The sequence below is a fragment of the Oculina patagonica genome, chromosome 8 (genome assembly GCF_052425735.1).
Source record: "Oculina patagonica isolate OP01 chromosome 8, crgOcupat, whole genome shotgun sequence".
NCBI lineage: Eukaryota > Metazoa > Cnidaria > Anthozoa > Scleractinia > Oculinidae > Oculina > Oculina patagonica.
The window spans coordinates 19,548,739-19,572,546 of record NC_135765.1 but is presented as its reverse complement, the minus strand read 5'-3'; the positions used below and the strand labels follow the sequence as shown (position 1 = coordinate 19,572,546).

At 39.6% G+C, this 23,808-nt stretch overlaps 1 protein-coding gene across 1 annotated transcript; it reads left to right on the top strand.

The window, feature by feature from the left end:
• Positions 1-85: 85 nt before the first annotated feature.
• Positions 86-23,467, top strand: LOC144662286 (uncharacterized). The gene is made up of 20 exons (XM_078523069.1): positions 86-558; positions 2,105-2,371; positions 4,622-4,693; positions 6,303-6,671; positions 7,030-7,248; positions 7,713-8,780; positions 10,180-10,251; positions 10,564-10,788; positions 11,883-12,041; positions 12,438-12,512; positions 13,370-13,782; positions 14,956-15,118; positions 15,504-15,566; positions 15,716-15,922; positions 16,432-16,593; positions 19,172-19,246; positions 20,207-20,431; positions 20,651-20,824; positions 21,491-21,721; positions 22,629-23,467. The coding sequence occupies exons 1-20, from the start codon at positions 468-470 to the stop codon at positions 22,877-22,879; spliced, it is 4,581 nt and encodes a 1,526-aa protein (XP_078379195.1). The 5' UTR covers positions 86-467; the 3' UTR covers positions 22,880-23,467.
• Positions 23,468-23,808: the final 341 nt, after the last annotated feature.

Below are 23,808 nucleotides of genomic sequence, written 5' to 3'. Positions count from 1 at the left end.
GTACATTATCTTGGCTCATTGAACAAAACACCTCAATACCATCGTTAATACTGCTTTATTCAACCTTCATTCTAAAATGAAAAATAAAATTATCTATAAATTTTGCTTCGAAACTGTATGGAAATTTCTCTTTCAGAGATAGGATGAATTTCTCTTACTGTTCAGAGCTCTAACTGTAATTTTTTGGAAGATCTTTCCACCATATTCCAATTAGCCTCTTCTTTAATTTTAAAAACCATTCAAAACGTTCTGATCCTAAAAAGTAAACATAAACATCGCAAACAATTAATTGCATGAGCTTTTCAGAAAGTCCGTGGAAATCCTGGCTGTCTTTGATTACCTCCCGCGTGCAAACAATGTTTACGTCATATGACAGTTATTTATCAGCGAGTTTTTTAATGAAAAAACATTTGTCAATATCCACCTTTTTGTACATATTTACGTTTCTCTAGACTAAACTTTAGCACATGGTGGAAATGCATGTTTACTTGTATTTGGTAGCGATAGTTATATTTTCTCCGCGGATATCAGGAGAGAGTGAAAAGGCTTTCGCTGAAGGTAAGTTTAAAGGCTTGGAAGCAGAACTTTCAGTACCGGGTACAAGTAGACAACTCCTTGACCTGTTGATTCAATATGATAAAGATACAAATTCTGTTACACGATATGAAATTTGGCAGCAAATTTGCAACCTAGTTATCTTTCGCTAGTAGTGTCTACCGTATTGGGTTAAGGCAAGTAAACTGTCACTGATATACACTGCATGGAAATTTTTAAATTGTGCAATTCGATTATTTCGAGTCCTGTGTTTGTAACAATGTGGTATATAAGCTATCCACAATTATCATATCCTGGGAATTAAAGCAATCGGAGAGGAAACGTGTACCAGTGTTACAAGAAATTCGCGAATCCGTTTAGCATCACTTTGCTAGAAGTTAGTTGAATAATCTGGGGTAACTTGTAATAAAATGTTTGACAAGCCAGGTTGTTCCTTGGTGTATAACCGAGTGGGAACGTATCACTACAAATACTAGGGTCAAACTATTTCTCTTCAGATTACAGTATGGATAAAAAAACAGAGAAATTTACCAGAGACTACCTTTATGTAGATTACGCTGAATGTCGATTTATTTTCAAATGACTTTACTTTCTTCGCCCAAAGACAGATTGTTTTTCCGTAAAAATAACGGCTGATTGAATTATTTTATTGTTATCATTCGCATGAATTGATATCGACACCTGCTGAAATCGAGATAAAAACAAACATCTTACTGCAGTCAACTCCACATTTGCGGACACCCCGTTATAAAGGACCGGGAAGTCCCGGCGAATACGGAATTTCTAAAAAATAACTTCCACTATTACGAACTTTCACTATTGCGGTCACCAAATTGTGGACCAGAAGGTGTCTGTTCTAGTGAGAGTTAACTGTACCTCTTAATAAGCTACAGCGAAGACCACACATTAGATACCAGTTGACGGTGAAATTAATTTACTAACATTGCTCTTGTTGTGCCGGGAAGCGTGCAATCGAGCTTTCAGTTATCAATAACATTTCCCCGTAAGACCGAGACATGGTGAGGGCAAGGTCTACAACAGAGGAGATTCGCAAGTAGATGTAACTGTTCTAGCATGCGTCCCTCAAATTTGATACAAATAATGTTTGAAACGAACAGTCAGCTAAAAAATCTAATAAAATTCGACTCAGCTGTATCCAGGGATTTTTTATCTTGAGGGGATGGCGGGGAAAAATGAGCAGTTTATACTTGTATTCAGTAAACAGTGTTGAAGATGTTTTGGTGCTTAAATCCTCTAACCGCCTCCCCCTCCCACCCGCGGTCACATATTATGTACTATTGCTATTCGGCTTCAACCCAGGAAAAAGAGATGACGATGTAGGTAAGTCCATGTTTACAATACTGCAGCTTTTGGTGCTAAATGTGCTTCACCTCGCCAGTTAGAACCACAACAAATATCAGTGAATAGTCATATGCGATCACTCTGTGGTTAGAAATTTCTTTGTGCTCTAAACCATTAATTTAACTTTAAGCGGAGGAGGATCCGTAGATTCAACATTGTCGTTTCGAATGCATTTATCTCGTCACAGAGCCCCAAACAGAAATAGAATATCAGCCAATCGGAGAAGTCAAACCGAATGAGTCCAATGAGTCGTCAGTGGTAGAGGTATCCACACAACCACTCCCGGCCGAGCCACAACATCCTCAAGTTGTCAATCCGGAACAAGCTGTAATACGTCCATCACAAAGTACTGCACCTGCATCAGTCACTGCTCAACTTCCTCAAGTACAGCCGGTCAGCGGCAAGGTAACAGGAAATGAGACTGAGCCTCTTCCACCTCCGCTTGTTGAGCCAGGTTAGTCTTGTTTTAAGTAAAACACATCTGCAGCAAGGGGGGGGGGGGGGTGAGGTGTCTCTAAGATAAATGTTGGTTCAATCATCACTGCCAGTATGACGTCACGCTTAGTAATATTGAAGATGGCGGGCAAAGAGTCAATCGAGAAACGAGTTAAGAATGTGGTATTTTCCTCCGTTATCTTCCTTCGTTTACTCGAGTCGATGATGCAGAGTTGTTTGCAAATGCAACCGTCTCTATTCTGGTATTTTTTTGGTGGATCAGACGTTATATTCATTTTTTTTAAATCAACTAAAACACGCTTTAAAAGGGTAGAATGTTCGAGGAAATATGTCACTAGGTCGAGCTTTCGAGGGTCACTGCACAGCGAATTTAAATTTTATTGTAACAGAAATAGCAGGTTTGGCACATGATATACGGTTCTACATTTACGTGGAGTATCAGACTTTTCAGCATTCCCTAAAGGTGAAAATCGGAGCAATCAAGAAGAAAAAGGCGCTGCACGGGTAATTTCTAGTTGGTCAACCATCCAAGTATCAATCCAAGTAATAATCCCGCCCTGCCTGGCGGGATTGATACTTGGATGGAGGTCAGATGGAGTCGCGCTTTCATTGGGTGTTATAGAAAAACAACACAAAATAGCTTTATTTTAGTAGCATTTTAAGGTCCGGTATAATCGGTAATCTTTTCCACTTGTCTTCAGTTGCAATATTGTTTACATTGAAAGATGTCAACTATTGCGGTTACCAATTTGAACTCATGTCTATTTCGCACAACACTTTCTTTTCTCGCTCATACCACTATGAAAGCGCTTCTTCAATTCAAACTGGCCGAAGTTAAGGCCTGACGGGCGGGTTAACACTTGGATGGGTGACCGATTCGGAAAACCCTGTATTGTAGTATAAACAATGTATTAAAGAGCCAACACGGCAAGGAAAGCCTCAAAATACAACAGAACTGCACAGATACCAACAAGAGTACATTATAATAAGCCAATGAAAACAAATAAAAAAGATATGATAAAATAATTTCTACATATTTGAAGTTTGGCTTACTCAAGCAACAAGAACGACACAGAGATTAAATGTTAATAATCAAGAAGTAAAACCTCATATAATAAAGCCGATTTGAGAAAAATGTTTTGGTGAAAATGTGGATGTTTTTTATGGACTTCGCTTGTCCCGAAAGCAAAATGGCGGTCCCGCCTTCTGTCCCGTTCAAAAAAAAAAATTAACCAAATTACAGGATTACGGGGGCAAAAAACAAGAAACATATCATACACACAGATAGTAAAGACATCAAACCGTAAACACTGGGATGGAATTAGCGAACAATAGCGATATAAGCACTAAACACAAGCCTCTTATGGACCTCTGTTGTGGCGTATTCACGATTAATCCCGCTCATCTGACCAAGCCGAGGGAAACGCTCCCTCGCTGCCATGTGAGGTGATGATAAGTATGAGTAGTCACGAATAAACAACTGGAAACAATACAGTCACCCCCCCCCCCCCCCCGTATCTTACCGAAAACATGTGCCAGTCTCACCCGACGACCGCCCGTCTGTAACTGGTAGATAGTCAGGTCAGGATAGTACACTAAGAATCAATCTCAAGTTGTTCTCAATAAGCAACATTTCTCACTGAATTTGTGGAACGTTTTTAGCTAATTTAACTTTGCTATCGTTAAGAATTGACAAATAGAAAAGCTTCTTGATAGAATTGATGAAGTAATTTAAGGCAAACAATGTTAGCAGACGTGTAATTAACGCAAGGCTAGGACGGTGGGAAAGGTTGCACTGGGCAACTCAGGTTAGCTCATTTGGTTAGGCCTCCGCCTTCAACGCGGAAGGTCGGGGGCGGCGCACGGTAGCTCGAGTTCCAACAAAACCAACAACTAGGTTTTACAAAACCTTTCAGTTAAGATCGTACTGAGTGTGAATTAAGAAATTTTCAACGTAAAAAGGGCGAGGAACCCACGACATTCTTTGGAAAGAGTAGGACAAGTCATGGAGTCCCCGGTGTCGTGGTCTGGTTTCCACGGATTGGGTGGTTGTGGGGAATTTTTACAAGCTCAGGCTGATCTCACTCTCATAAATGTATGTTAATTAAGTGCTCTTCGACCTAGCCTGTGTACCTGGCGTTCCAGCCACACAAGCTGTCCTGCTCGACCTAATGGGTTCGTAAAGAACTTAAAAGACCAAAACAAATCAAACACATTTATGACAAGTATTTCATGTTATATCCCACAGAGCCACCTGTTATACAACCAGCACCAGCCCCAGTCCCTTCGACGTCAGGTTCATCAACGTCCGGAGCCTCCGGTAAGATAGACAAGATAGTTACTTCAGACCACACTACAATCGAAGAAAAAATTAAAAGGGCCGAAAGGTGCATCCAGTGTTTTTTTTTAACATTTCTCGAGTTTTCTGAAATAACCCGAGCAATTTCAACATTTCCGGTCACCCTTCGGCAAACACACGTCCACGTCTTATCCCCGTTTATTTGTTTCGCAGACAACTTGTTAACCAAACGCAAGGGAGAATATCTGCCCGAGCTCTCGACAGTACGGACTGAGCGGCACGAAGGCCGTACGAGCTCTTCAACAGTACAGACCGAGCGCCACGAGGTCCGTACGAGCTCTCGACAGTACGGACCGAGCGCCACGAGGTCCGTACGAGCTCTCGACAGTACGGTCCAAGCGCCACGAAGCCCGTACGAGCTCTCGACAGTACGGACCGAGCGCCACGAGGTCCGTACGAGCTCTCGACAGTACGGTCCAAGCGCCACGAAGCCCGTACGAGCTCTCGACAGTACGGACCGAGCGCCACGAGGTCCGTACGAGCTCTCGACAGTAGGTCCGAGCGCCACGAGGTCCGTACGAGCTCTCGACAGTACGGACCGAGCGCCACGAGGTCCGTACGAGCTCTTCAACAGTACAGACCGAGCGCCACGAGGTCCGTACGAGCTCTCGACAGTACGGACCGAGCGCCACGAGGTCCGTACGAGCTCTCGACAGTACGGACCGAGCGCCACGAGGCCCGTAAAAAAGACCGAGGGCCGATATTCTCCCAGTATGATCCCGAGCAACGTTGGTTAATAGAAGATTTATTACACAAGAGGAAATGACAGCCCGTAGTTTTATATTGTAATTTTTTTTGATTTTTCAACGTATTTCAATATTGTACTTTTAGATTTTTAAGTGAGGGTCACAAGTTTATAAGTGAATGTTGTGTTAAATAAAGACTTTCTTTTCTTCTTGGACCGGCCACGGGATCATTTGGGACGGATATTTTCTTATTTGTGTTTATGTCCAAAATCGCAATAAAATAAGACGGGGCTATTTTGGAATGTCCAGGCATATTTATCGAACGCTTGGGCAACAAAGGATATCTAACGATGAAACGATGTAGCATAATTATACTAAATAGGAAATATGGTTCAACGGCGAGGAATCGAGGCGCAGTTTCCCTCTCACAGGGCAGACATGATAACCTCTACACTGCAAAAGAACCTACAGTGATAGCGGGTGAAACAGACAGACGTTTTATTTATTACATCACTGAAAATACGAAGTCAGTCGATGATAAGTAAAATCCCCCCCGTGCAAATTACCTCGTGATCTTAGCCATGTCTTAAGTAAATAGATTGTTGATTTTACATAGTTCCTATGTGAAAATATGCTGATTAACTTAGATTACTAAGTATCATAGGCGGGATATTTTATATGGTATAAAGAACTGTCACTCGTTTTAATCATATCTGTATTTCAAAGAAAAGCGCGATAATAAGCCGCAGTATTGCAGATTAGATTGGTCAGATTAGCGGGATTGTACTGTCATAATAGATTGGAGAACTTCCAAAAATATGCCTTTAGTGAAGTTAAATGAAGACAGCAGTCCATTTATCTTTATTTTGTCTATCTTGAAACAGAGTGTCACAAAGTAATGGATGTAGGTATACTTATGGACTCCTCATATGGCATCTCACCGTCGCTTTGGGAAGAAGAGAAATCAATAGTGGTGACGCTAATGGATAAGTTAGACATAAACTCACTCGGAACACACATGAGTGTGATGACATTTAATACTGCAGTAGACTTGCCAATTCCATTCAATGGGTACAAGGACAATGTGGAGTTGAAAAGGAAAATAGCAGGATTGCCTTATCACTCTGGGTGGTCTCGGATAGACCTCGGACTGACTGCAGTCAAAAACCAGATGTTTGTACCACAGGCTGGCGTCAGGAACCTTAAGGAGGTGCCAAGGGTTCTTGTCATACTCACTAACGGCAAAACAGACGGTATGATATGCTATATAAAAAAGAACAGCCATCTTGTTACAATAACTGTAAGAATACTTGTGCATTCGGTGGAGAACTACTCATTTATTCATATATGTCGTTTGGAAACCGCACATCTCAGTCTTCGATCCCTAACTTAAGAGGAACTTAAGACAAAAATGCGGTAACATCGTACATGTTCGATGAGCCAAAGTGTTTGTCGGTTTGACAAAAATCGCGTCGTTAAATCAATACGTTTAAAAATCGGCCTTTTTTCGAAGAATTTGCAGCAGCGTTCACATAATAGCACATACTTTTGCCAAGTCAAGTTTTGCATAAAAAGGTAAGTGTAAATCAGTTTTTAATGAATTTATTTCAGGACCACCTAACCAAAATTCTTACTGGAAGCAGTGGATTTTACAAGCTGCCAATGATCTCAAGCGTGCCCAAGTGAAAATCATGTGTGTCCAAATCGGAAGTGCGTCGAATCAAAATCTCCACGAAATAGCAAGCAGCAGTTCCTTGGTTTTCACGGAGTCTGACATGGAGGGATTATCAGGAGCGTTGTTAGATACAAGTGCAGAGATATGCAGTGGTGGTAAGTCGGGCGACTCCTAGATTTATAACGATATATTTTGTTTCGTTTTGGTTAAAAAAAAAACTTGTCTAAAATGGTCTCCAAACGGGATTCGTTCATTGTTGATATTGAATATACTGATGTAAGTTTGAACAGCATGATTTACCTTTTTTGCCATTTGGTTGAAGGTCTTATTGATTGTCAAGGTATGGCGACGTATTCATACAGCGTTTTAAAAATTGTTTGCACCTTTCCATGTTACACTACTTGCATTAAAGATGTTTATTTCTTTAATGTCGTAAAAATGTATCTACAAAATAAAGTCATACTTAGGCAGTGCAAAAATGAAGTATTCTTACAGTGCTTTACGAGCCCAAGACCAGTACAATACCCATAAAACGAAGAACATACCATTTTGTTTATTATTAAGTGAATCATTCTTGAGAATTGCGAGTGTAAGAATTATTACTCCCTTGCCTTCACAGCATCGACCCCACAGCCTGCACCTGTTCCTTCTCCTCAACCTGCACCTCGTCCTGTACCTGTAGCCGCACCGGTTCCCGTACCTCAGCCTGCTGCTCAATGCCCGATTCCTGAATGCAGTCATCCATCTGTTTGCATCCAAGCTGCAGTGTACGCAACTTGCGTTGCACCTTCGTCATCATCCGCTAACAATACGTGCTCTACACCAGGCTCATGTCTTACAACATTGACCAAGACAGCAACTGATACATCAACTTTAATGTTAACTAGGACTAAGACTGAAACAAGTACAGCGGTTGCGACTCTTACAAATACTGAAACAACAACAAAAACCAACACAGCACTGACCACACAGACACACACACAGACAGATGTAATTACCACCACATCCACTCTGACCACCACAAATACTGAAGTTGCCACCAGCACCCATCATGCCACAAAAACAAGCACGGCTGTCTTGACAAGTCACGTGCCAGTAACCAGCACTACTACCTTAACTACTACAAGTACTGGGGTAGTGAATACAACGAATACTCATACTTTAACTAGTACAGCTCTTGTGAAAACTACAGCAACAAGCACAGCAGTTGTGACAAGCACTGCAAACAAAACCAACACACACACCTTAACAACAACAAATACAGATACGGTAACTAGCACAAAGCTAGCGACTTCTACCACTATATTAACAAAAACGAGCACAGGAATAACAACAAGCACTTTACTAACAACCGCTACAAAAACAAACACTGTTAATAGCACTCAGCTTGCCACAGAAACGTTAACTAAAACACTAACTACTATAGCTACAGATACACTGACGCAGACGCATAATGCTACGAATGTTATCACTGCTACAACAACCTCTACAGCTACAGCCACAAGTACCGCTACTTTGACGGCAACAAGTACAGCAAGAACAACAGAAACCATGACAGCCACCAGCACAGCGGTTTTGACACAAACCTTAACTAATACTCACAATCAAACAATAACCCAAACTAAAACACTTACAGCAACGTCGACCAGTGTGGTAACCACGTGTAGCGCCAATTGCACTAAAATAGGTGAGTCCATATTACGTAATTGAAAGCTTCTGGACTTTCATTAGTTCCCTATCTCACTGCATGCACTGAGATAGTGGATCTGGTTGAAGATATCTGGTACAGGCTCTCGTCAATTTTATTCTTAAGCACTAAATGTGAAGGGGAAGCAAATGGTTAATTGGTTTTTGCTCACTCTTATTGAGACACAGTAACTTTTATTGGCGTGAAACTCATTTCTATGACAACGGTTACCTTCTTGAGTTCATTGACTAAATTTTCACATCTAATGAAAATGCAGACGTAGATGGCGTCAATACTGATCAGTAGCAGTATCCCGGTTCCAGATCTCGAAAAATTTAATCAACTGAAACCCTTTGGACTAGTTCTCAGAATAACGTACAAATATACATCAAACATAAATTTTTCAGGGGCAGAAAAGATGATGTTTCTCAATCAGTCTAAGACCCTCAAGACCAATAGTGAAGCTGACGGGGAAATCAGCGAAGGCCGAATTAGGCGCCATGGACGTCGGAGTGGATTGAAATTAAACTGCGAGAACAGATATTGCGGAAATTTACGAGAAAGCTATTGTCCGAATTATTCCATTTAACTTTTACCTCAAACGTTCCGTATTTTCAAATTGAAATCCAAGACGAATTTCATTTGATCTTGTTCTGTAAAGTAACTTAACCTTGGCAATATTCTAACAAAGTTTTTTTCACATTAAAATTTTACTTCAATTAATTTGACTAAATTAGAAAGCGTTGTTCAAATTACACATTGGAAAACGCAAGTTTTATTTCGGAAAAATATGTTCCCCTCGTTGATAAAGTGTGAATAATATCCTTCCCCAACTGAACAGTTGTTTTCCTGTCCATAAATCAAGGCTTCTGCGACTATTTGACTTCAACCGACCAATGATTGTGTTTCGTTTTCTACAAGAAAAAATTTAAGTGTCTGACTGTGCCTGATAAGATTTGGCAATACCTGTTTTGGGAGTATCTCTTCCATGCAAGCAAGCATTAATACGATCCTCACCGTAAGCCTCTAGGCAATTCAGGGCTTTGACTAGATTAGGACCCGTGACCTCCGCCAAAACCGGTGTGATCTCTACCGAGCTATAAAGCCACATCATTTCTGTGGCTTATATCTTTCCCCTCCAGGAATAGATGACAGAATAAGTAAAACAGTTTGAACGGTGGCGAGGAACAAGCAATGAGACGATCCTCGACCTTAGCCTACCAATTTAGTCAACTGGCGAACTGAAGCCTAAGAAAAAAATGAGGGCTAAAAAAAAAATTCGAAACCATGCCACTTGCTTGCCGCTGACATGGCCGCTCTATTTAAATGTAAACTTGCCGGACGGATCGTTAGTAATGTTCCATTTATCTAGTTTAACAATGTATTTTTTTATTTTTAGAGCCTACGCCAAGTCGTTCTACCAGCACAAGCATTGTGCCATCCACGGTGACACCGACCCCAGGACAAGTTGGTAATTTAAATTCAAATTTTTGACAAAATTAAATTAGAGTGGTATGGCCCAACAATATAATTTTCTAGAGATGTGTAAGACTTAGCTGGTCAAGTTTAGGTCAGAAAAATAAATTGGTTTTACGTTAGCTGAGCGTGTCCTTTCCCCGCTGCATTACCAGCTGCGTGCGACAACTTATAATTAGACGGTAGTTTTTTGTAATTACTCCTGTTGGTACTGGGTTAATATGTTATTTATTTGTTAAAAAAGTTAAGCTTTTTTATGCTTAGATAAATGCTGCTATACTGTTCTTTTTTTGCCCTTGAAATTCAGGCTGTACTGTAAACTACACCAAGCTTGGTTGTTTCAAAGATGACAGAAACAAACCACGCCCATTACCCGAGTTGCTTTTCACTGATCGTGATTCACGTAGCAAGGTTTCTAGCGGCAAGTCAATAGATTGGAATAACTGGGACACATACATGAAAGACTTGGTTTGCCGATGTGCTAAAGCAGCCAAAGCAAAGAATTACGCCTACTTTAGCCTTCAGTACTTTGGTGAGTAAAATATTTAATTGTGTTACGTGTAGGCAACTGAATTGATTTTCTTCGTTTAAAAACATTCATTTTACTGGTCATCATAAAACCTTTTTCCTGCATTAATATATTTGTTCAACAATCTCCCCGTTTCTGTAGCATTAAGCGACTAGGAGTATTTCAACTCCCCCTGGCTGGAATGCTAGTCCATACCCCTTCCCCCCAGCATTAACGCCATGTTACACCAGGATTTTTTTTAGTTGCAACTTTAAGCGCAACAAACGTTGCACTTGGCAAAACATTCCACGTATAACACCCTACTTTAGCAACCTGCAAAGCAACAAAATTTTGTGTTGCAAGTTGCAAGAAAAGTAGAACTACATCCTCTACGTTTCGCAACATTGCGAGACAAGTTGCTACGTGTGACATGTCAATGAGCCAGCCATTCAGAGTGCTTACTTCGCTCGAGGGAGATTTCAAGATGACAATTTCTAGCGGGCGCGTTTCAAGATGCGAACAAAAATTGCGATCATGTGACACAACGCACACATCGACACAGTTTTTATGGTCGTCATGTTTGCGTCATGTTTGCGTTGCAAGTTGCAAAGAAAATGGTGTCGTGTAACATAGTCTTCAGTTCGCCAGCCTTCGCCAGTACCCATTTATACATGTTAGTTGAAAAAGGGCATAATGAGGGTATAGTGGCTGCCTAAGATCACAACGCAACGACCCCGGCCAGGGCTCGTTTCTGGACCGCTCGATCCGCGGCGCGCCTCCCAGTGTAAGCATAAAACATGTACTAATACATATTACTTCAGTGGGCACACTTTAGATAACAATAGCAAAGGTAGGAAATATATTTACTTTACCACAGCCGCTTCTTTTTTAAAAAACAACAAACTTAAACATAAGATCTTTTCATCGAGCTCGGACATCTGGTATGCAAGAAAACTTGAAATAGAAGTAAAGGTATCAGAAAATAAAATCAATAGAATAAGTAAAATCAGTGGGATAAAAAAGAGCCACTATGTGGAAGATGCCACTGTAAAATCCCATTTATTTATTTATTTTTAAAAGACATACTAATTATAGCCGTCATTTTCAAATTCAACTAGGCGAGTGTTGGTCTGGTCAGGATGCTGGGGAGACATATAACAGGGCCGGAAGTTCTGATAAGTGTGTTACGAAAGGTTACGACAAATGTAATCCCAGTGATAAACAGGAGTGTGTTGGTGATAAAAACGTCAACTTTGTTTATGGAATTGATTTTGAAGGTAACTACACATTGCTTTTTGTTTACATACATCTGTCTATGTTTTATCAGACGGCTCTAAATAGTCCATCAGCAACCAACAAAGCAGTTAAAACTTTCCAATATTCCATATTACTGGGGTTTTTTTCCGTCTGTTGCGAGATCTTTTCATACAATTGAATGCAACCTATTCCCCTATGCGGCGATTTAAAACTAAACTCTCTCATGGTATCAAATACACCACTGCACAATTTATGCCATAACCTGACTGTAATACAATGGTTAAAACAAGATTTTAGTACATTATTCGGCAAACCACTAGATCCTTATAGCAGCAAGCAGAAAACAAATATACTTTAATGCCGTATTGATTCTATTTGATAAATTAACTGTGCTAATCATTCACTTCCATTTATAGAACCAGTTGTCAGTCCGACTCCGCCCACTCTTCCACCTACCCAACCACCCTCTCCCACACAACCAGTTACACCATGTAAGAAAAGAAAACAAAAAAAACTCCTTTCTCTAATTAATAAGCATGTTAATATTTTGACTGAGCATGTAGCTCGTCATATTTACAGGATCACATTAAACTAATTCAATGTATAATGGCTTCAAAAATACAATATTTCAGTTAAGCAACACATGAAAGCACACCTGAACAATCTGGACGCAAAATTGTTTTATCTGATTTCTTTAATGTATTTTGAATTAGGTGTAGTACTTGCCCGGATGGATTTACCGTATTTTCTCAATCAAACGTGGCTCCGTGGATCCGGCGTTTATTCGAATGGTGCAGTTTATTCGAGCAAAATGTTTATTAAGCAAGGGTTATAATCATTATTTGTGACATGAATGTAGCTTGCCATCATACCTAAAGCATATTACACCTCGAATAAATGTCTAAAAGGCTTACTTACCATTTTACCTTGGAGACCCGGCGTTTATTCGGCGCCCGGCGTTTAATCGAGAAAATACGGTATCTGCTTTTAAAGTTGTGATGAAAGCATGTTATTGTAAAGGTCGCTCAATCTTTGCAGAATGTGTTACTCGTGAGATAGACTACTAAATACCAGAAATCTTAAACGAAAGTGACGACTGGTCAAAGTTGGTCAAAATTCAGTGTAAAGGGGTTGCAATAAGCTCACTCGAGCCAAGAGAAGTTTTAGATCAGTTAAAAATGATCAAAATCATCTTAAGTATTTTTAGACAGCTGCGAATTAAGGAACTGATATTGAAACAAGTACGCATGAGATTTATACCATATATAGCAGGACCCAGCACTGTCCAGCCAGACAGGTGACGTAGCTTTCTTATTTATTACCTGCGATCATTTTCTCTTGTTTGCAGCATGTGATCAAGCCCTGGATATTGGTGTACTAATTGACTCATCCGATAGTATCACACTAGATGATTACAACTTGTGCTTGGATTTTGTGGCTAACCTGGTGAAGCACTTCAAAGTATCTGAGCAGGGCACACATTTCGGTGCTATAGTCTTCAGTACAACTCCTGAACTGCAGTTCAGCTTTGCGGACACACAGTTTTACAAGACTAAACGTCTGAGGAAAAAGATTAAGAGCTTCTCTTATTTGGGAGAAGGAACTAGAACAGACCTAGCTCTAACGCTTGCTAACATGGAGCTGTTTTCTGAACAAGGAGGGGACAGGGCCGACAAACCTAATGTTCTTATTGTTATTACTGATGGTAAAACACACCCTGTGTTGAGCCAGCCCTACTCAGAAGTTTTACAACCCCTTCAGGCAAGTATGCTAATAATTAATAGTAAATAATAAAGATGGTAAATTTCAAGCTCGATGATAAATGGTGAAGAAATTATTCAACATGACACGATCGTGGGACAAAGAAAAAAATCTGAGTCCCCGACGTACGGGAATCGAACCCATGGCCTCCCAGATACCGGTTGGGCGCTCTAACCAACTGAGCTACGAGAGACTCGTTGTGAGCTGGGCCATTTACTACTTTCGAACCCATGGGTTCGATTCCGGTCGGGGACTCAGATTTTTCTTTGTCCCACGCTCGTGTCATGTTGAATAATTTCTTCACTATTTATCACCGAGCTTGAAATTTACCGTCTTTGTTATTTACTACACATTTGATGATTTCGACATTGCTGATGCTAGCAGTATGCAGGACGCGTGTCACATATCAACCTAGTAAATGGCCCAGCTCACAACGAGTCTCTCATAGCTCAGATGGTTAGAGCGCCCAACCGGTATCTGGGAGGCCAAGGGTTCGATTCCCGTGGGGGACTCAGATTTTTTCTTTGTCCCATGCTCGTGTCATGTTGAATAATTTCTTCACTATGCTGATAGTTATTTTAACCAAGAACACCCTATTAACATTTATTTTTTTCTTCGTCTTCGTCTTTTCTTTCTCGGAGAAATTAGCTGTACAGCTACCCTTGTAATCCGAGGTGAAATAAAGGTGATGTAATGTGATGATGTGACACATTAGGCGCATCGCATAATAAAGCTTTCCAGGTCTACGTGCAATAACGCGCAGGTCAGTAGCTGAAGCTCTGCCAAGACGCAACCACATTGGTCTTAACTGGAAGATGTACAATTTTAAAGAACATAAAAAGAGTTAGACTTTACAAGAGCTTACAAAGTTCTTAACAACAACGGTAAAGAGTTGCAGCTTAGGCGAATTGAAAGTGCACTACGCTGAAAGTCAGTATACTTGTTATTTTGATGCGCAACTGAATACAATTTGGATTCGGGTTTTGCCTTGGTTTATGTTATCCGCGTTATCTCACGTTCTCGAAGCGCAGTTCACGTTTAAAGAGTTCTAAGTTTAACTAGGTTATAAATATATGACCATAAATCGAATGAAATACGAAAGCTATATTTATATAGAGGAAAAGGCTACGGGTATTTCCGTTTTTTTTAATGTCTTTATTTTTCTCTTGACAGGCAAAAAATGTTCGGGTCGTGGCTGTTGGCGTTGGAAATGATGTGGACAAAAACGAGCTAACGACTATAGCTATGAATGACAAAGATCACGTGTTTATGGTTACAAAGTACAAAGATCTTGTTAAAATTCTTGATGCACTTCTTAAGGAATCTTGTCATCAAGGTACGTTTCTCTCTTTTGGTCTCCCACTTTTCATTGAAAACAAGGATTTTTAAGCTGTTGTTAATTGTCAATTGCACAGTACGGAGCTATTTCTCATGATTTCTGACTGCAGCTTTCCGTTACAAGCATAACAGTTACTATGATGTGAGCAGAGAAAAGTCCGCTTTTTTATAATACTAGTCAAGAGGGATTACCTTTGGAATAAGGCCTATATGGGGGATTCACTCTCTTACCCTTCATCCTCTCTTCTACTAGTACTATGTAAATTAAACTTCAAGGTCATACAATTAATGAGATAAGTAAAAACTGACACGTTTTTCTCATTCCTGTTGTCAAATCGTCTAAAATTTCAAGACAAAATAATTCATCGCAGTTTTCTTTTCAGTACCAACAGCTGTACCTCCTACAGTTATTGGAACATCGCCTCCATCTTCAGCTGCGAACACACGTAAGTTGATGTCTGACGAAAAGGCAGTTAGAAAAACAGCTAGAGACGTTGGATGTAGCACAAGTGTAAATGTGTCTCAAGATATATTAATTTGCTATATCCATTGTATGAATTGTCTATATAAGTGGTCTGTTTAACTCTTTTTCCAGCGAAGTGTAACATTGAATACCAGAAGCTTGGTTGCTTTGTCCATAAAAAGGCCGGCAATCCTACACTTGCACTTTCCGAAAAGATGATAAGCGAAAGCGACAAAATCGCTTGGGATAAATGGAGTGTTTGGCTTCCAGACTTTGTCTGCAGGTGTGCTAACCTGGTTTATGAAAAGAATTACAACGTCTTTGGAATTCACTCTTATGGTATGTACCGTACGTTACTCAAGTAACATTTCCTACATTGCAATGATTTATTTGCCGTATTGTTTCTCAGCGCGTTGTTATATTTTATGTGTTATTTCGTGTCAGATTTATTTATTCGTGGGTATTTTTTTAAATCATTCCCTTAAAGTAAGCATAAGGCCAATCTGTTGTTCAATGGAGTAAATATATATTGGACGAAGGAACTCGGGATAAATGGCGGAGAACAATTTGGGACTACCAGACACAAATCCATTTAGTGGTGGAGAGAAGGATTTGAACCCGGCGGACCTCCAAATTACAAACCCAGCGCCCTGACCAATAGGCCATGCTGAATCCTAGATAGTGTAAAAGTGGGAGACTTCACGTTTTTTTAAAGAACAGCTAAACGTTTAGAGGCTTTTACGTTTCATTCTCTTGCGAGGCATACTTATTTAGCCAATCAAAGCGTATTACTCCATTCACATGCCATGTACCTGACGTGACTTATTCAAACCTTTTCTGATGTGTAGGAGAGTGCTGGTCCGGAATGAAGGCTGCTGATACATACAGTGTGTACGGTGCGGCAGAACAGTGCATCGATACACATCAACAGCCATGTGATATCAACAGCGTTGGAGAGTGTGCAGGAGACCAAAATTCCAATTACGTCTATCGCATTATTTTTTCTCAAGGTTTGTTTAAGTAAATAAGTGTTTCTTGTAGCTTCGGAATGCTTTTTTTAAAATGACTGAAAAAAATTGCTTGACGAGCTGAATTTTACTTTATGTTTAGAAAAATTCCCCTCGTAGATCTTTGAAATTTCTGAAGACCTTTAATTTTTATCTCCCCAACCCACTGCATTGGCGATATACTTGAAATGCTTTAACCGACGTTGTCTATTGCATGGTGTTTGTTTCAGGTGCTCCTGAGTTTACTAGCTTCTACAGGAATTTTTAGGTTCATTCAAGACTATAATTTCCTTGGATGATTATACCTCAGTACAGTACACTTAAGAAAACTACTGAACCAAATGATTATACTATATCCTGTAAATTCAACAGAGTTAGTGTCGTAACTTAAATTACATCGCCAGGACTGTCTAGCTTCCATGACAGTTTAGATAACATGGTTCATGCTTGAAAGAAGGGCACTTTCGAAATATACAGTTATCTTGCCAACATTGACGTACGTTACCAGCGAGGAGACTCCCATATAAACTGACAGGGTCGAATCATCGTATCTAGGAGTTACAATTCCTGGCTTGATGCTGCTTTGGGTGTTTTGAATCTAAAATGAGCTCTAGAAAGGCTACCCGGTTAGAGTTATTCCGGTACATTTTAAAAATACGGCGAGAACTTCTTTTCCTGCTTTAAAATTGGTACCTCTTTAAGGTACGATCGGCTTTCCATAGCTTTTTAAGCCAGACGCTGATAAGTGGTTCTGTATCAAATGTTAAAGCACACTTCAGCTCCATGGTATATTTTTTTTTGCTCATGAAAATGCTGCTGGTTACCTATGCATAATTTCAGCCATCCATCGATAAAGGAGTTGTTTTTTTAGGCTCATGCCAATCTTCGCAGTGTCTGATTCTTGAATGAAGGGTACCTAGCTAAATACCGAGTCAGGACTCAAGCCAGGACTCGAGCTCGGACTCGAGCTCGGACTCGAGCTCGGACTCGAGCTCAGGATTCAAGCCAGGACTCGAGCTAAGGATTCGAGCCGGGATTCTAACAGAGCTTCGGTTAGTCTCTATGAGTTCAGTTTGCTTGCGGTTAGCTTTCACTTCGGTTTGCTTGCGTTTAGTTTCACTCCTGTCTGCTTGCCGTTTGCATTAATTAGGTGGTTGGTGAAAATACTATAGAGTGTAAAAATTACATGAACGTTACAGCAACAAAGACTTTTACAGTTTCACACTGTTTTTAAAACTAAGAATAGTTCTGACTTGAGTCCTGAGCTCGAGTCCTAGCTGGAGTCCTGGCATTGACTCATGTTTATCTCTCTTGAATGCAATAAACGTTTTGTATTGTCATTGGATTTTAAGAGGTGCGTCTTTTGAAGTGCTTGTCTTTTCTGTCATTAAACACTGATTTTACACTGCTTTTGTAACAAGGTGCCAGGGCATGAGATATCGGCCCATATATGATATGAACAATGCGATCGCGCGCAGTGAGGCCGAAGTAAAGTACGGCCCTAGAAAGCTTGGTTTTCTGAATCTATTGGACGAATTGTGATCAAAGCAATTAAACAACTCAGGCCTTAAGAGAAGAGAAGGAAGAAGAAGTAAAAGTTATCTAATTTAGATACTGTGTAAAGTTCAGAAAACAAAAACCCTCGTTAATTTCGAATTACAATTGCTATATTCAGAGGGTCGGAATTTTCGGGTTTATTTTTGATACGTTTATTCTCTGTTACCGTACCCAAGCTCGGAAATAGCCAATCAGAAGCCTTATATACAGGCCTAGTTTCATTCACCTTATTTGGCGGGATGTTTGGTCGAGTTTGGGTACGGTAATTTTTTTTTTGGTACACTAACGGCAAATCGGGCTCATTTAATCAGGGGCGGATCTAGGGAGAGGGTGCAGGGGGGTGCGTACCCTTCCCAGGGATGGCCTGCGGCTTAGAATTCGCTTTTAATTTTTTTTACGTCACCAGTCAGTTACGCCATTCCTTAGTGGTGAACCCACTCCTAAGTGGGTTCACAAAAATCCTGGATGTGCACCTTCTCTTAAGAAAAAAATCCTGGATCCGCTTCTGTAATCTCACCATAGCTATTTAAGCTCCATTGCGTCTCGACAGAATACGGACCACGATCAGTCGATCAAACTCAATTGATATGCCGCTGAAGCGACCCATAATTATCCTACCGATTAATGCATTACGTATTCACTGAACATATTGCCAAGAAACACCATGTATCAGGTTGTTTGAAGCCATATTTCAGACAGTCTGTTGAGCTCATCTCTTGTCTGCCTTTCTTCTTCCTCGAGTCTGGGTGACTTGTGTTTTCTACAAAGAGCAATTAAATTATTTTTTTAAAAGTTGGTAAATTTATCCTTGAAATACATTTTGTGATCTTTTCAATTCACTTAAAAAATCAATAAATTGAGCAAAGCTTAAATATTTGTGAATGCTTTTCATTTAAACATCTTTAAGTTATGGCGTTTCCTTCTTTATTTATAAATGTCTATCTTTTTCGTGTATATATTGTTCCCTGTGCGTTTAGACGCAAAAAGTACTGTATATCAATTTTTATCACTTGACTTACAACAGGGGCACAGATACAACCCTCACCAGTACCTACAACAACGGCACAAAGTAAAGTCAAATTACCGGGAGAGGTTTATGGTAAGCATTAGATAGACGTCTTAATTTTAAAAACACTTTTCTCTTCTTGCCTACTTGCCGGCTTGTCGAATTTTCTAACGGTTTCCTATTAAATGATAAAACTAACCAATAACGACCACAAATCGTGACTTTTGTCAAGTGCATTTTTTCGCACTTGGCACCTGTTCCTTGTTTTTGTTTTGAGATCTGATTGGTTCATTGAATTGTGTTTGTTGTGTTTGGTCAGACGTTGATTACACCGACTTTGACCTTACAATAGACCATTTTACAGTTGTCTGCTCAGTGACCTGGCCTTTGAATGGAAGTGAGGCTGGAAGTGACCTTGTTTTGATACACACCTGGCTGCTTTTGTTGTGTAAATCATGTTGTTCTGATGATAACTAGTTTGCATTTACATGATAAAGCAAAGAGGTTTGTATCAATACAAGGTCAACTCCAGCCTCGCTAGCATCCAAAGGCCAGGTTACTTATACTTAGCAGGCAACTGTAAAATGGACTATTGGGCGATCTTTGCTGACGTTATTGTTTACAGACCTTTACATTTTTCCGCATTAGCATACAAAGAAAGAGCTCGTGAAACTTAATTATCGGCGAAATGTTCAGCTCTTTGTGAGAAATATTCAAGGCGATACAAGAGTTCAAAAACTGCCAAATTTCGAGTTAGCAAAAGCGCTTATGAGCCCATACATTCTTTGTAAAATATCAAGTTTTCAAACCTGCGTCACAGAAAAAGTATTTAATTCATCGGGATCAAATTTATAGCAAAAGTCAATCGTACCATGTATTTTCAGTATTCAATATTCAGTTTTTCAATATTTTTGTAGCTCGATCAGAAAGTGAAGCGCTTCTGCTAACGAGGCAAATATTGTAAACAATGATTCCCCGATAGTCTTGAAAAGAAACTGCTGCAGTATCGTAAGTTTTAGCCAGGTACGATTGCTTTCTTTTTTTTTTTTGCAGAGGACTGTCCTATTGACTTCATTAAGAAAGGTTGTTTTAACGATTTACAAAATCCAAGACCTTTACCTCAATTGATGTTCACTGATCTTGACAACAGTACTGCTAAGTACAGCGGTTTCCCTGTGGACTGGGGAAGCTGGGATAGTTACTTGGATGATGTGATTTGTCGATGCGCTCAGGTGTCAAAAGCAAAAGGATTTAAATACTTTGGAATTGAGAACTTTGGTGAGTAAAAATGTTCTCGTCATTTGCTTAGAGGGGAACAATAATAAAAGTGCTGCATGATCGCTTTGTTCGGGGTGTTCTGTCGTTTGCAGTAAGGGTCATTTTGTAATAGGCTGCAATAATCTGCAGGCTGCAATAGATCCAGCAAATCTCATCGATTTTTCGTTGTGTTAGTGCTAACCCAAAGCCTTTAAAATTCTAATTCATTTTAATTCACAGGTGAATGTTGGTCAGGTAAAAGTACTAAAAAAAGATACAGCAAAGGCGGCTCGTCTGAATTCTGCATCACTAAAGAATTCTCTCAGTGTGATTCAGAAGATAGAAATGTTTGTTGTGGAAACAAAACAACAACGTTTATCTACAATATCCAAGAGGATCACGAGACTGAGCAAGGTGAATTTCAAATATCATTATTTATACCATGCCATAGAAAATACAGCCAATCAGAATACAGGATAGCCGTTGTATATTCGACGGTATTCAACCCAACCTTCCCATCGTGCGCTGCGATTGTATTCTCGCCGAAATTTAGTAAGCGTATTTTCTATGGCATGGTATAAAATAGTAACACAACAATTTCTCGTGGTATACTATGAAATATCCCACTTGTCACTTGTATTTTCTCGGTATACACACGAGCCTAAAGGCTCGTGTGTATACCGAGAAAATACAAGTGACTCGTGGGATATTTCATAGTATACCACTCGAAAGCGTTGCATAACTAGTATATACCAGACACAATGAGTTGGGATACGCAAGTGTACCACTCTTCATTTTTCACTCACTGTACTGTTGGTGCAATCTGTTGTATTACTTACCTTCCCGTATTTTTTTCATCTGCATTTTTTTCCATTTCGTGATTTGTCTTAATTTGTTTTTAAGTAGAAATCCGATCCGAATCCACTAAGCTTAAAGGGTTTTGTGTAAATTAATAACTAGTATGCACGATAAATTGACACTCTTTTGGAGAACAATAAGTCAATCAGAATTCGTCAAAACATGTGTTAAATTTAAAATATTTTCCTAATTAACCCTGACTGGTCTGCTATGTTTTAACAGCGGAGGCTTGCTTCACACAGTTCGAGAATGTCGGATGCTTTGCAGACAAAAGCATTTCTCCCCGCCCGATACCAGAACTGATTTTCACTGACATGAACAAGACTTCACCCAAATACAGCGGTAACGAGGCGCAGCTAGGGGAACTGGACACCTACCTTGGTGATGTACTCTGCAGATGTGCCGAACAAGCTCAAGAGCTTGGGTACCAGTACTTTGCAGTGCAAAATCACGGTAAGACTTCTAAATTATTCAGTATACAGTTATTTCAATCAGATTCGACAAAGCTTAAAGCTTACGCGACAAGACCGAATGGTGGTCTGGGTATTCACTGGAATTTTACATATTGGCCTAGAATTTAGTGTGGCTGAACGGTACCTTGTTTTCTAAAAATGTCGTTATATTCCATTAGTGTTCAACACCTTCAGTAGCTCTTTCTTGTAGCCATACTTGTCGCGTAAGCTTTATTAAGCTTTGATCTGACAACGTTAATTGAAATAGCTTTATGAAGTTACACTTGTGGAGTGTGGACGTCTGACAACTGACAACATTTACCTATGGTGAAGAGATGGAAACTAATTCGTCCCTAAATTATCAATTCTCCTACTAATAGCTATATTTCCCAGAATGCCATGTATTGAAGAAAAACTTAAACGCCCTAAACGCCTTTAGTAACTTGAAGTCACTGATAGCCCATAAAATACATCAACTTGAAGAAACGTTGACCCTGTGAAAAGCATAAACCATGAACAATAAGACCGAATAGGATTCTGGGTAGACAGCATTGGTAAGCTTAGTACTAACTTACCTACTTTCATATTGATTCAGGTCTTTTTTGTTTGGCAAATGACCTTATCGCTGCAATGTTGATGAATTTCTATTTAGCTTCTCTTGTTTGTTTTACCAATAAATCTTATACTACTTGCCTCATATTGATATAATTGATGGGGTCATAATTAAACCACTCCGTTCTGCAAACTTTACGTGAGATAGATCCTGTGAAAGTAAACGTGTTAAGAATGTACATCAGGGTACATGAAGACAAAAAAAACATTTTACATTTCTATGCTCTCCTATAAAGTTAAAAGGAATCTTTTGTAATCGATTATGTTAACAGAATGTCGAATACTGTATTTTTAAGGCGAGTGCTACTCGGGTTCAGATGTGGGGCAGACCTACAGCAAAGATGGATCATCCGAACAGTGCATCACCAGAGACTTCCAAAAGTGCCCTGCAGTAAAGCCTGGTAGTAAAGATGATCAGGAGGACTGCGTGGGCGTACAAGGCTCTAACTATGTTTACCGTATTATAAGTATTGAGGAAGAGAGTAAAAAAGATGCTGGAAAATCGCATCTAAGAAAGCACTCAATAACAAATAAACGTGGTGGTTAAATATTAGCGGACTTACAATGACTGACCCATGCACGATTGGTTCTCAAGCTTTTTTTTAAAGGTTGAGGTCTAATTCTTTGAGTTTGAACATCTTTCTTGCAGAAAATTAAGGTAACTCCTTTGCATTACACTTTGCAAACTTAATATGCATATTTTCTAGCGAAACCATATAGAGCAAGCTTGCAGAATTTGGCTACACTCTTTAGAACTGAATGATAAATGTCGGAAGTTTTAGTTGTAACGATGAGTATGGTGTACGTGTGCGAAGAGTAACGACTAATTATTACTAAAACCATACCTTTTTAACACCACTCAAAGTAAAATTTAACATTATAATATTATTTTTTGTAGCTGTGAAATCCGGTCATGAAACAAGGTTTAATATTTTTTGTAGTTGTTAAAGAATATCAATCAAAATAAAAAACGGTTACACGTTTTTGTTTCCATAATTTGGAGTAAAAGATGAAAACAGTTTAAATGCTTAATTTCTCTTGCCTCTACGTCTTAAAAAGATGATTAGTGACAAGATTATAATGAAATGACAATCTTAAAGCTAAAGATGACAATATTTTGTGTAAATAAAACTGTCCATCCAAACTGTGTTCAGTAGTTGATTATCCATTTCAACGCCCCGCTGTAACAGAATTGCTGAAACTAGTTCTTGTGCATTTTTTAGCACTAGTATATTTTAAAACTTCCCTAGTGGAGTGTGCAGCCCACAAAAACTAATTACTTAACAATTATTCTATGAGCCCACGTTGGATACGAGGTGGTAAATAGCCAACGAGGCGCGAAGCGCCGAGTTGGAAGACTAAAGCGAAGGAAAAAAATTAAGTGCCTCACAATTAGAGGAAATTTTAAGGCGTTTTGACAGTACATTGCCTTAACCTACGAACAGGCTTTCTGCAGGAAAAGGCTAACTTTGTCGA